This window comes from Gopherus flavomarginatus, chromosome 22 (genome assembly GCF_025201925.1).
Source record: "Gopherus flavomarginatus isolate rGopFla2 chromosome 22, rGopFla2.mat.asm, whole genome shotgun sequence".
Classification (NCBI taxonomy): Eukaryota; Metazoa; Chordata; order Testudines; family Testudinidae; genus Gopherus; species Gopherus flavomarginatus.
The window spans coordinates 3,704,075-3,717,820 of NC_066638.1; the positions used below are offsets into that span (position 1 = coordinate 3,704,075).

Genomic DNA, 13,746 nt, shown 5'->3' on the forward strand with positions numbered 1-13,746 from the left:
CTTTTAGCTCATGAGAAGTCATTAGAGATGAGCAGACGTGGTGCGGTGAATGTTCTGCAGTGTTTTCACCCAATTCACTTGGCCTGTGGCTGCACATGCCTCTGGGGTTCACTTTCTGCAAATGTGCCAGGGAGACCGACCGCAGGAGTTTATCATAATTGTTATTCTTTGCATTGTGGTGCTAGGTGCTGTACGGACAGAACAAAGGGGTCCCTGACCCCAGGACACCATAGTCTCAGCAATCTTTTGTCCTGTCTGCTGCTTAGTGATTTCTGGTCTCTAACTGGAGCCACCTGAAAGAGGCCTGATTTTCATAAAGCACCGAGCACCTGCCCCCTGAAAATCAGGGCCCTTTCATGGGTCTCCCGTGGGGCCCCCAAGAGCTGCCTCTGTCAGGATTTGAACCCATGGTGCCTCAGACTGTAGACAGTTTAAAGCTGGTGCTTAGACCAGTCAAACCCAGCGTGGCATAATATGGGCTTCTCGTCCCTGTGTGAGTGCCTCTGCACTTCTTTAGCGGCTCCTCCCTGGGAGGATTTTTATCCTCTGCAGGGAATTTGGTGTCATCTCTAAAGGGGGACACGCGCTCTCTCTCTCTCTCACACACACACAGACACACACACACACACCCCTTGACAGTGCTGGGTTTGTGCTAAGGTGGTTCCTGGTGGTGCCTTTGCATTTCCCACCTGGCTGCTCATCAGCCTGTGACATGGTGCTGCCGGCAGCACTCATTGCTGTCGGAAGTGTGCAGTACATGACGCTTTCCTGCTGCCGTGGAGGGCTCTATTTCCGTTCTCTCCAGCTGAGCAGCAAAAGCAGCAGCAGGAGCAGCAGCCTGAAAATCCCCCTTCACTTCCCCAAGGCTCCATCGGTGAGTGTCGGCTGTACACTGGGGATCTGGGGGTATTTGGAATGATACAGGAGACAGGGTGGTGCCAAGGGCTGAAGCCACCTGCTTCCCCTGGGTGCCAGGATCAGGGTGGAGAGCTTGTTGGATCCCTCCGAGGGGGGCTGTTTATTTCTCCTATTGTCGTTAGAAGCTTTAAAGGGATCTAAAAGCAACAGCACCTCCTTATCCTGCCTCCCCTGCTGATGGTACCAATGCCCCTGTTTGTGATCTCTTGGTGGGGGGAGAAGGGGCTGTGTGTGTGCATGAGCTGATTGACTCTCTGATTTCATTCACAGGGGCCGCACTGCATGGGGAAGGGTTTTGTTCAGATCCATTTTAGGGCTGAGATAGGCAACAACTTACGCCACACACACAGAGCACAACAATTTCCCCCCACCCCTTTGAATAGCCAAGGGCTGGGTGTGCTATGATGCTGTCAGATTGTACAGGGCGCTCTGCCATAGCTGGGTATACAGGCTAGCTCAATAGCCATGTGGGGATGTGCTGGGGCATTGAATCCAGCAGTCTCATAATCCCAGATCACATCTGTTCAGTTGCCCCCTCCCTCCCCCTGCATAGATTATCATGTACATTAAAAGCCTCCCCGGGTAGCTCTTTCCTTTGCCTTTTCCCTAAGCTGCTTACAGAGCTGGCCAGTCCAGGGAGCTGTGTGGTTTGTGGAGAAGGAACCAGAAATTGCTTTTTTCAAGCTGAGGGAGGGAAGGGGAAGGACGTGGATCCCCTGCAGACATCCCACAAGGCAGGGCTTTGGGGTCCTTGGGATCCCTCCGTCTCTGTGACTCCCCCTCCTTCTCTCTGGCAGGATCATTCAGCACAGCTCTCTTCTGCGCCTCTGGGCGCTATGCATCACATGCTACCAGCGCAGCACATTGTGCTCTCTGATGCGGTGTGCGTACACACACACGTCTCTGCTTGCCATGGAAACCTTGCCATAGCAACCGTGCTGGAATCCAAATTTAAACGGGTGTGTGACCCCTTCCTGGTAGCCCAGCAAATGGGCCTGATTCTCCTCTTCCTTCATCAGCCCTACACCAGTGTTGCACTTTTGTCTTACAAGGTGCTAATTCTGATTTTCATCAGCGTGAATGGGAAAAGGATCAGGACTGTGCAGTAACTGCGATAGGATGTAAGATGTGATACCCCCTTCCCGCTCCCTCGGGTGTCAGTGACCAGCCAGAGGGACAGCAGACGAGATTCAGGCCCGTTGGGCCCCTGCTGTCATATGTATCTTCACAACACCCCTGGGAGGGAAGGAAGTTCAACGATCCCCAGTTTACAGATGAGAACTGAGGCCTAGCCAGACGCCGGGTACGTCTACATGGGGAAACAAGCTTTGCAGCACGGCTGCAGCTGGCCTGGGTCAGTTGACTCGGCTTGTGAGGCTCAGGCTTCAGGGCTGAAAAATTGCTGCATAGAGTTTGGGCTGGGGCTGCAGCTGGGCTCTGGGATCCTCAACCTAAGCAGGGTCCCACAGCCCGACCGTTGACACAATATTTTTAGTACCTTAGCTCGAGCCAGCTGACCTGGACCAACTGTGGCCATGCTGCAGGGCCTGTATCCCCTGAGGACACACCTGAAGTGACTTGCCCAAGGTCACCTGGAAAGTCTGAACCCAGGTCTCCTGAATTCCAGAGTAGAACATTAAAAGCTGGACTATTGCAGATGTGTAAAAACTATTTTTGGGGGCGGGGGGGGGGGGGGAAATGCTCATTTTATTTAAAGGAAACTTGTGGCTTTTAGCCCCCACATATGATCTACTAGAGGGACTATTATCCTATTACCCAGACATTTAAATCTGCTATTCCCTCACTGAGACATGACAAAGAAACAAAAGGTGTCATATTTGTGAAGCCTACTGAAAAACAGTGATATTGACTAGGGCAGGACTGAGTGAGCAAAGCCAGCCCAGTCACTTCCAACCCAGGAGTCCTTCCTTTGCTCATTCACCAATTTTTTAATGAAAAGAAAGGGCTGCCTGCTCTGTCTTTCTTTAAAACTGTGATCGTGTTCTGGATTTTCCTGCAGGTGAATTTCTTTCGCATTGTGATGAAGCTGGAAGATTGGATCCATTCCTGCTTAGAGCCCTAGTCAAAGTTTTGAATTAATATTTTTTTACTAGTTCCAGTTTGCAACTTGGTTTTGTAATAATGGAACAGGTCTATCGGGGCTACTGGTTTTGGGAGGCCTATTGGCCCATTATTTAAAATCAAACAGAGACCAATAGAACTCAGCAGAGACCTTATTAAAATAATCTAGGGGCCCTATGGAATTGCATCTGGGAAGCTGAACACATTTTGAAGACTTTACAAAGAAAGTCTTTAAAGGGCTATGATTTTAAGGCCATGCTTATGCAGAATCTTCTGTAGTTCTCGCTTAACGGATGGTAGCAGGGATGTATTTGTAACCTGTTTTATGTTTCCAGCACTTTTCTCCTGCATCAGACAGCTCCTTAAAAGACTTATCTCCTGCTTTCTATTGGTTCAGGGAGAGTATAGTCTTAGAAGATGCCTATTTAGGGAGATTAATCCAGGCAGAATATTGCTACATATCAGATCAGACGTGTCCCTTTGCTTGGCGGAATCACACAAGTCATTTAAAGTGTCGCTGTCCTTTCAGCACTTTCATTTAGCAGAGAAGGAACCAGAATCCATCACTCAGTCACAGGGGGGAAAACACAGTCAGCTGGGGAATGATGCAATAAAGCCCCTCGTTAGGGCAAACAGGGTTAAACCACTGACTCATTTAATAATATCAACACCTAGTATCCCATCTCAAGATGTCTATAGCATCAAATCCTTCCAAGGTACCTCACAAACTGTTACATGCACAGAATTCACTTCATTTATTACTTGCAAGCAGCCACCTCTGGGGTGGAACATGGCAGCTGGGCAACAGCCCATAGTAATTCTACATTCCAGTTTAGGACAGGAAGCTAAGGAAAGCATGAGCAGTGTTCTCACTGACTTCAACGGAGTTACTTGGATTGATACCAGCTGAAAATCTGACCCTGGGATTGGATGACATAAACTATTGAGAATTTCCTGGGTTTACTAAAGTAGCCCAGAAACGGCTTGAGAGGACCTGCTTTTGAGGGGAAGGCTGCAAAAACGCAAAAGGAAAAGGGAAAAAACCCTCTTATGCCACAATCATTTTCAAACAATTCAGAATGCAGGATCTGAATGGCGCTTACGCAAAGTTTTGCATCGGTTCTTGTTTCAGCCAACCAGTTCCCCCTCTCTGCTCGTAGATGGGCTGGATCCTCAGCGGGTGTCAATTGCCACAGCTGAGGATTGGGCCCAAGGTGACCAGACCACTGAGGGTTCCCAACAAGAAATTAAGGTTTCTGTTCTGCTTGGCTCCCTTCCGATCTCCCTATATAAACCAGACTTCCCCTCATCCACTTAGACAGGGGAGCAGGCGCTCATCTTGCCGCCCCGGGGAGTCAGGAATGGCCAGCTCCACTCCATCCCATGAAACCGTCATAAGAAATAGACCGAGTAGGTTTTAAACACTTTTGAGGTCTTTTATTCTAATATTTGATGGGCCAGGATGTGAGTGCACCATATACTGGAGCCAAATGCTGATGCTCGGAGACAAGGCATTACAACACTGTCATATCTCACTTGACCAGACCTTGCCAGGCCAAACTAGGGGCCTGATCCTGTTCTCATCAATGTCATGAGAGGAACCATGGCCTTGCACGGGAGGGATAGCTCAGTGGTTTGAGCATTGGTCTGCTAAACCCACGGTTGTGAGTTCAATCCTTAAGGGGGCCATTTGGGGAACTGGGATAACAATCTGGGAATTGGTCCTGCTTTGAGCAGGGGGTTGGACTAGATAACCTCCTGAGGTCCCTTCCAACCCTGATATTCTACGTTACCATACTCCAATATCCTATACATTGCTACGGTTTACCAGAAATGGGCCAGACCTAAAACCTGGGGTCTGAGCTGCTACAAAGTTTAGGACATGGATCTGAAATTTACATTTGTCCCCTAACACTACCATGGACCCACCAAAATCCCATAAGCCCCCAAACTTCAGGCTGGAAGCTAAACATTACATCTTAGGGCATATCAACCTGGGTTCACCTTAGGGTACCATCCCATTCAAGACCAGACCAGACACTCCTCTCTTTCCTTCCTGGTTTGTGCTGACATCAGTCTCTTGGGCCTGATTCTCCTCTTACTCATGCTGATATGAATCCAGAGTAACTGTCCTGAAGTCAATGGGATTACTGCAGTGATGAAGCAGAGCACATGACAGCAGAATCAGGCCCCTTGAGCTTAGGAGAGTTAGAAGCTGGGGAACGGTAGAGCTGGGAGGCCAGGCTGACCCTGGGAACTCAGACCAAGATCCGTCCGTCACATCAGTTCTCTCTCTCTCTTCCCAGCCGAGAGGGTGGAAGGATGTTTGCAGTGTGCCAGCCAGATGTCCCCCTGAACGCTCCATTCCATGAGGGCAAGCGGGACCCGACGCTGGGCGCGGCCTTCCTCACTGAACAGGACCTCAAGCAGGACAAGAATTTCAACTTTGTGGTGGAAGGGTATGACAGCAATGAGAATTGGAGCCAGGCGGTGCTTGGGACCCAGATGGAGGGGAGCTCTGGCCAGACAGAAAACACAACAAATCCAGCAGATAATCTGGTGTTATTAGTGCAGAGACAGACAGCTCAGGGCAGGCTTAGGGCCGCTCCCCGAGGGCTGAAGTCAGATGAGCTGGGCCTCTCTGAGGAGGATGTGTGCAACCCTCTCAAGGGAGCCGAGCTCAGCGGTGCCGAAGAGGAGAAAATGGCTACCGAGGACACGGCCGAAGAGTGTGGCAGATTGGCTGGCTCCCCCTTAGAGGACAATGGCTATGCCAGCAGCTCCCTCAGCATCGACAGCCCCGACAGCAGCACCGGCAATGCCTGGGAGGCACCCGCTGCTGCCACCAAAGACCCAAGGAACCAGCCACCGCCTCCGGGGCCTGACTCTGATCCCGAAAACTCCTCCGACTCAGACACTGTCTTCCCGGTGCTGGCTGAGGCCTTCCAGAACCTCCAAGACAAGATGAGATTCAAGGAGCGGGAGAAGGAGAAACACCACATCCACTTGGTGATGTATCGGCGCCTGGCCCTGCTGCGCTGGATCCGCGGCCTCCAGCAGAAAGTGGTGGACCAGCAGAGCCGGCTGCAGGAGAGCTTCGACACCATCCTGGACAACCGCAAAGAGCTCCTCCGGTACATCCAGCAGGGCGTGGTGTGCCCCAAAGCACCGGCTCATGCTGGCCTGTGAAAAATGGTCATCTTCCATCTGTCACAGTTCAGATCCCTCCCAACCCCCCAAACCTTACCCAGCTCCAACCAGTTGTTTTGTCTGAGCACAGCATCCAGGATTGGGCCCCACAGAACTTTGCAGTCAGCTCCCAGGTTCTGCACGGGAGGCTGGTGTGAGATGCTCTTGCCTTATGCACCCAGGGATTTCATGAAGCATGAGGACACCAGACCTGACGAACGCCACATGGTATTTATGAGCTGGCGCAATGTAGCTAGAAGCACGTTCCCGTCCGTTTCAGTACATGGCTCTAGTTGAGAGCACAAGTAGAAAGTCCGACATGTGCCCCAGCTAGTGGCTGAGAAGTCAGGGAACAGGATGGGTTGGTCCCATTTGAAATGAGCCTGATTAACCCTTTCTCAACCCCACCCCGCATGCCGCATATCCCTCTAGCACAAATCATTAACCCTTCGCCAGCTGATCAGCAGCCAGGATTCACCAGTGTTCCCAAGACCCCAGTCTCACTAGAGAGCCCCCCTGAGACCTGGGGTCACTAGTGAATCAGCATAGGCCAGTCAGCAAACTAGTATCTGATTAGTTGGCAAGAAGGTTATTTCTGGGTGTACTGTTCCCTCATAACAATCCCCCTAAGAATGGTCTTATCGCTTATGTCAATCTACTGACCTCTCTCTGCATCCATCCCACGTCCTCATCTTTCTCTCTGTCCATCACAGCTGAGCTGCCTACTCAGAGGTCCAATGAGTGCCCAGAGGCTCTCAAATTTCATTCTAAACCCATAACCATTTAGTGCTTCGAAAGTGATATGTCAGCAACTCCCCAACAGGCTCTGCAACGCCTCCTCTCATCTCTTTCACCTTCTCCCCCTGTAACCATGTCATCGCCCACCCTTCCACCCCCGCCTTCGCTATGTGTGACTGCTCCCCCTCTTGCCGGCCAGCACAACTTCAGCCGCTCTCTGCATTAGCTGGATAGCCGTTCGTCAAGGTCCCCTCTGCAGACAGCCCCTCTTGCTGCTGCTACCGCTGCTGCTTTCCCATGCCCAGGCTCATCCTGCCGGCCTCTTCCAAAGAGTGTTCTCTAGACCCAGCCTGTTGGGTCTGTTGGTTACTACAGCTCTCAACGGGGCACAATTCTCTTCACAATCCAGCTTTGCTGAGGTTCATGATCTGATACTGATCTTTGAAACCCTCCCTAAAATTCTTTGAATTAACATTTTAAATAGGAATCCTATTCACCATGGCTCTGCAATGTTAGGAAGGTTTGGAATTGCCCCCCAAATATGTCCTTAGCATGGAGTGTGACTCTACACATGAAAATCACTGTTAAAATCAGAGATGGGAGAACTCCACTGGCCATGGTTGGAATCCACTGGAAATTCACGACTTCTGCACTGAGATCTGAATGCAAAGCTTTTAGGTTGTCAAGGTTTCATTTGGGTTCTAGCCTTCAGAGTTTTCCCTCCCCTTGTTGTCTAGAAGCCGTGATAAGAACTGCTGGAAAAAGAGAATCTTTATTCATAGATTTAATGGCCAGAAGGGACCATTGTAACCATCCAGTTCTAGCCTGACCTGATGAATTGCAGGTGACAAAGGTGCTTTGCAGTCAGGTTATGGTTTGCGTTGCACAGGCTGCAAGTTTCTCAGGGAACTTTTTACCTCACCTCTGCACCATCTACTACATTTCCCATGAAAAACAACACTTAAAAGGGAGGGGGGAGATGTTTGAAAGAGCCCAAATCAAAGCTTGAACCATGAAGCTGATGGAAACGCTGGATTTTCCCTTCTCTAACTCAGATCATTGGGCCTGAATCGGAGAGTTGAGATGCAGATCAGGCTGTTTTGTTGGTGGAACATATAATTGCCAGTGGTGCATGCCACTCCCACATGTTCATTGCTGCGACGGGAATGAGCTCCCGACTACATTGTGTGTGTCTTGTGTTGACAGCCAATGCCTTGTAAGAAACAGACTGTGCATGTCCAGCAAGTGCTGTAAGAATCGATGGGTTGCATATGCTTGGGGATTGTAATCTGCAGCAAAGTGTGAGGTGCTCTGAGTGTAAAAGTCCATCTGGTGACAAAGGCCCTTGATTCAGCAAAGCATTTCAGCTCATGCTTGAGTTCTTCCCTATTTGGCAACGCACTTAAGCCCATGCTTACTTTAAGCATGTGCTCACACTGTAGCTTTTAAGGCCATCTGACCTCCTTCACAGCACGGCCAGATCATTTCACCCAGGGATTCCTGCAATACGCCCGGAACTTCTGTTTGAGCTAGAGCCTGTCGTTTAGAAAGATGTCCAGTCTTGGCTTAATTCCCACTGATGTCTAGTTACACATGAGTTTAACTGCTTTGCTGATTTGAGATGGGCTGATGAATTGGGGTCAAAGAGAGAGACTCATACTACTAAGAACTGACCTCAAAATGCTTTAAAATAGGTTCATGTTTCATTTGACTCTAATATTTTTTCACATTCAGTATTACAATATATTGATTTAGATTTTTTATTTTTGATTATATATATATATATATATATATATATATATATATATATTAATTACACACACACACATACACACACACACACACACACACACACACACACACACCCCTATCTACCTACAATATATATTTAAAAACTTAGGTGCCAAATCAGAAAAATCCCCTAGTAATAACCTTTCTCAAAGCTGTGCTGTTCATGGTCTATTAATTTATTATTATAAAGTAAAGAGAATAACTTTTCTAATCCATTTTTTTCAAAGAAAAATGCACATACAGAGTATAAGAAGTGTAAGAGAGATTAAAAAGAGACTGTTGTGTTTATTTGGTATATTTTATTAAAAGTGAATTTGCTCCATATTCTATTATTCTATTTATTGTACTGTATGAGGGGAGGCAGTGTGGTTTAGTGGCAAGAGCAGAGACCTAGGAGTCAAGAGACCTAGATTCAGTTCCCACCTTTGCCACTGACCTGCTGGGTGACATTGGGTATGTCACGTCACCTCTCTGTGCCTCAGTTTTCCCATCTGCAAAATGGGTGTAATGGTACTTAACCCAACAGAGTGCTCTGAGATGGACAGCTAGATTAAAATTGCTATATAAGAGCTATTTATTATTAGATTATATTCCATGCTCGCTGCACCTTCACAAAGCTGCAGCTGATGCCTGCAATAACTTCCATTTTGCACCATGTTTCTTCATATCTTCCAGTAAGCGGAAGCAAGGACACGGTCCCATAGCCCTCACTCACTTGTGTAGTTCCAGGAAAGTCAACAAGACTAGGCACGTGACTAAGACTTGCTCATGGGGAAAGCGGTTGTAGCAGTCAAAGCTGTGATGCTGACCCTGCAATCTTAGACTGTAAGCTTTGCCTTCTTGTTATACAGCTATTCAGCACCTAACACAACAGGGCTCCAATTCTTGACTGGAACCTCTAGGTGCTACCACAATATAAATGAACAGTAACTGAGTCAGTGGGGACTGCAGGGTCAGGTCCTGTAGAGAGCAGGGAAGCCCCACTGCTGTAATAATGAAACACCTGTAGCATGGGTTTTGGGAAAAGATGAGCTAAAATGGGTGACTTTCTTTAAGAATCAGTTTTTAAAGAGGTAGCATTCAAAATGCAAGAAGGCAACCAAATGTTGTCCTGGCATCACAGAGGAAACCCTGCCATCTGCCTCCTGGCCAGGAGGATTCCAGACTCTGTGAGGAGAAGTACCTTGCTGCTCAAAGGCCATCACTGCTTTCATGTTTGCTTCTATTCTAGGGCCTGCTGGCTGTTGTCTGTATCACTGACATGACATATTAATAAAGTTTGGAGATAAAAAACAGATCCCACAAAGTACTCCTTTAATCCTCTTCAACAGCTGGCTGTCGTACTGTGCATGATATTTTCATCCTGCTCCTGCTGGACACCAGGGGCCTGAGTTTACCTCACTGGGTAGAACTAATGGAAGGCAATATACATTGTTGCAATGGATGTTCCAGTCTTCACCTGCATTTAGTTCATGTGTCTGGAGACAGAGCTGTACCAAAGAGCATCTTGAGAGCTACTAGTGGGAAGTGAGTATACAGCACTGGGTACAGGAGTGGTGCTGCGGTGGTAGCATGTCGTCTCTGGACTGGAGGAGAATCAAGGTCACAGCTTGAGGGTAGAGCTGATGTAGAGAGTGTCATGTGCTCAGCATCGTGCCTCTCTCCAGAGTGCCCGCCTTCTGGTCAATGCTCAGAGCACGATCAGTGGACAGCCTTGTAACCTTCTCCTCCAGCCCAGGCTGTGACATGGGGCTCTCGATGGCTTAGATAAAATCAGAGCCAACCCTAGTCAATACGGGTCCAATAAATATTGATATTGCCCTCAGCGTCTGCCAATATCCATTCATTATCCCCATTTCACAAATGACAAACTGATGCCTCGAGAGATGAAATGACTTATACCCAAGCTCACGTACAGGGTTGATGGCCGATCCAGAAAGAGAAGCCAAAAGTCCTGACTTAAAATCCCCTCCTCTAACACTAGGCCATGATCCCTTTCACTTGGGTTTCTGGTGAGGATGGTTCGCCCTAGCTCCTTCCATGGCCCCACAACAGGGTCTATTCCCTGCCCCAGCCCTGCTCAGTGCGAAGTATGGGGTGGCTTTAGAGCCCTTGAGGTTCCCGACTGGACTGGTGGTATACAGCTCAAGCCCCACTGTGCTTCCGTAATACTCCCATAAATGGTGCCTGGGATTCACCGACTTCCTGGCGTTTATGCATCAATTTCACTCACCTCTCCTGCCGGTGGCTCATTTCAGGGCAGTTGCTGCTTTCTTCTCTCTAGCCCCCACCTAAGGCAGGCTAGGAAAACATCCCAAAATGCACTGGCTGTCATGTCTAATTGCATAAACTGCAGGACAAAACATGGCAAGCAGAGTGCAGAGCATGACAGAGAGTGAATAAAGCTTGCCTTGTCAGATCAGCTTATCGTAGCTGATTACAGATAGCAGGAGCTGCTGTCCCAGAAACCTCAAGTTTCATGACTCATGTCAGGAAGTTAATAGTCAGACGGGTTTTCAAGCAGGAGTGAGAGTTGGGCCCTGTGACAACGTGGCACATCTCACGTGGCAGCGTGGCATATAACCTGAAAAGACTGGCTGTGCAACAATGTGGCATGCGTCATGTGACAGCAGGGCACATGACCTGAGATGGTCCAGCTATGAGACAATGTGGCCCAGGTCACATGACAACATGGTACAGTACCTGAGATGGGCCAATCACACAAGAACGTAGCCTATGATCTGAGAAAGTCTGGCTGTCTTATAGCATTTGCACGTGGTCAGATGGAGTCCAAGTAGGAACATGAACCGAGTCAGGTTGAGGCCTTGTCTATACTGGAGATCTGCCCTGGTTTCAGACTGCGATACCTGTCCAGTGCTCTAGGTGCATCACTGCAAACCCTCCTGCTTGCAACTGGGATTAGCTGCACCTGGGTCTCACCTTGGGTCTCACCAAGGGGGTTCAGATGTTGCAGCCTGGCTGGTGGCTGCAGGTCAAAATGTCTGGAATTGAGGCCAGGGCAGACAAGGTTTCACACTTCCTGTAGGCCAATGTTCTTTTGGAGGAACCATTTTGTGTTGCATCTCCCAGATTGGACATGAGCCCATCAGAGACTTCAACACCAACGTTTTCCCATCTTCCGAAGACAAAAGATGCCATAGGGTTGGGCGCGAAATGATTAAAAAGCCAGCATTATCCAGCTGAACAGCTCACAGGGCTCACAGTCAGATAGAGTCTTTTACCAACAGGGACCTGCTCTGCACCCAGGCCATCTGACGTGTTTGGGAACCTCTATGAAAATCAATTGGTTGATCCTGATTCATTTCTAGAAGACAAGGGTCCACGTTAGAAAACCACCACAATATTTGCCCCACTGATCATCGGCAAGTTCAGAAGAGAAACCAAGGACTGGCTCTGTCTGGGGCTGAGCTCACTACGAGGCTGGGTCATTCCAAGTCAGTGTGGAGGAAGCTGATGTTGCTGATGCTTGGGCTGTATCTACTCAGTGGCTGAAAAGGTGGAGTTCAGCCTCCAGGGCTGGTACAATGGCAATACCAATCAGAAGAAAAGCTGACATAGGGCTAAACCAGAAACTCAGAATCCCCGCCCCATGCCCCCAGCCCCCAAAGTAGTACTCCAGACTTTACAGGTGTATCTCTGAAACCAAGCCCAGCAATCAGTCTGTCTCTCTCCCAGTTCATTTACCTACCTGGTGCAGAACGGTACTATAAACACCTGCACAGAAAGGCCCAGCGTTGTAGGAATTCCTCTCTGCGGTCCTCCCCAATTTGCACGTACAATTGTGTGCGCACAATCCCAGCAATGGGCACGTGCAGAGTGCCAGCTGGACTGCTCCGGGCCCAGGGGCACACACGGCATCCATGACATCCCAGATGCAGTGACGCTTGTAAAGCATCGGCAGCCATTTAACTTTTAAAAGTCCAAGACAGAGGCTGCTCCCCACCTCCCAAGCGTGAGCAAAATGGAACTGGTGCTAACTTCTGTGCTGTTCCCCTGGTCTGGTTTGGTTGCATTATTTACCATCCTCCTATACCAGGGTGACTGGATTCCCTGAGCTCCCCAGTCCCACCTGTCCTGCAGCTGTTGGTTAATAAGGAGAGATGGGATGTTTGCTACAGGCAGATGGGTGGCAGATAAAACACCTGAGTATTGACCTAAAGGTGACTTTGCCTAGGGCACTGCAGAGATTAAATAGAGATAAAAAGGGAAGCCATACCAGGCCTTTGAACCTTCCGTCACCTTTCCGCCCTCTTCTTTACAGCCCCGGTAACCTGTGGGGAATTCAGAGCTGCCGTGGCCACTTTTAAAAACAACGCGCACACCAGCCTAGGCTCTGTTTGGCACCCAGGGACGGGCAGCTCCGGCTGAGTGGCTTTGTTTTTTTATCCCCGGGTTCACCACTCGGTGGGGGCTCTCAGGAATTTTACCCTCAACATCTGCCAATTTATTAGGAATTGTGTGTGCTCTAACTTTATTTATCTAAGGAAGGAACATTTTCCATTTTGGCTTGGGCTCTAATTCCAAGCGTGCCTGCCTGTGGTACATTTGCTCAGACAGGGGTTCTGCAGGATTAAGAGAACATTAGACCCCAGGCTGTCTGCTGTCCTGACCCGCAGAGAGAGCGGGTGATTCTCTGTTTATCTTGGTCGAGTGTTTTATATAAATAATTATTTCCAAGGTAAATATTGTGAAAATCCAGATTATTTGCTCAAGAAATGAAGGAATAACTCAGGGAGCAGATCAAAGGGGCAGATCTGCTCCATAAACAAGAGGCTTCCTTCTCGGTTATTGTGAAGTTCCCTCTGCTCACGCCCTCAAGTGCTGTTTTTAAGAGATCCAGTTTTGATTTGCAAAATCAACCTCATACCGAGTTTCCAGTCCCCTCTAAATACCCAAACAAGATTTGCAAATTAATGAAAACCCCTCCCAACTGCAGGGGAAAAAAAGCCTGACTGCATGCCAACTTCAGAGTCCACCAGGGCTCCTTTACTATTTCCAAGACACTCA

General features: G+C 48.8%; 1 protein-coding gene across 1 annotated transcript; it reads left to right on the forward strand.

Moving 5' to 3' along the window:
- The first annotated feature begins 765 nt into the window (after positions 1-765).
- C22H1orf216 (chromosome 22 C1orf216 homolog) lies at positions 766-6,329 on the forward strand. Its single transcript, XM_050932559.1, has 2 exons — positions 766-874; positions 5,307-6,329. Exon 2 carries the CDS (start codon positions 5,323-5,325, stop codon positions 6,187-6,189), a length of 867 nt encoding a protein of 288 aa, XP_050788516.1. The 5' UTR covers positions 766-874; positions 5,307-5,322; the 3' UTR covers positions 6,190-6,329.
- Positions 6,330-13,746: the final 7,417 nt, after the last annotated feature.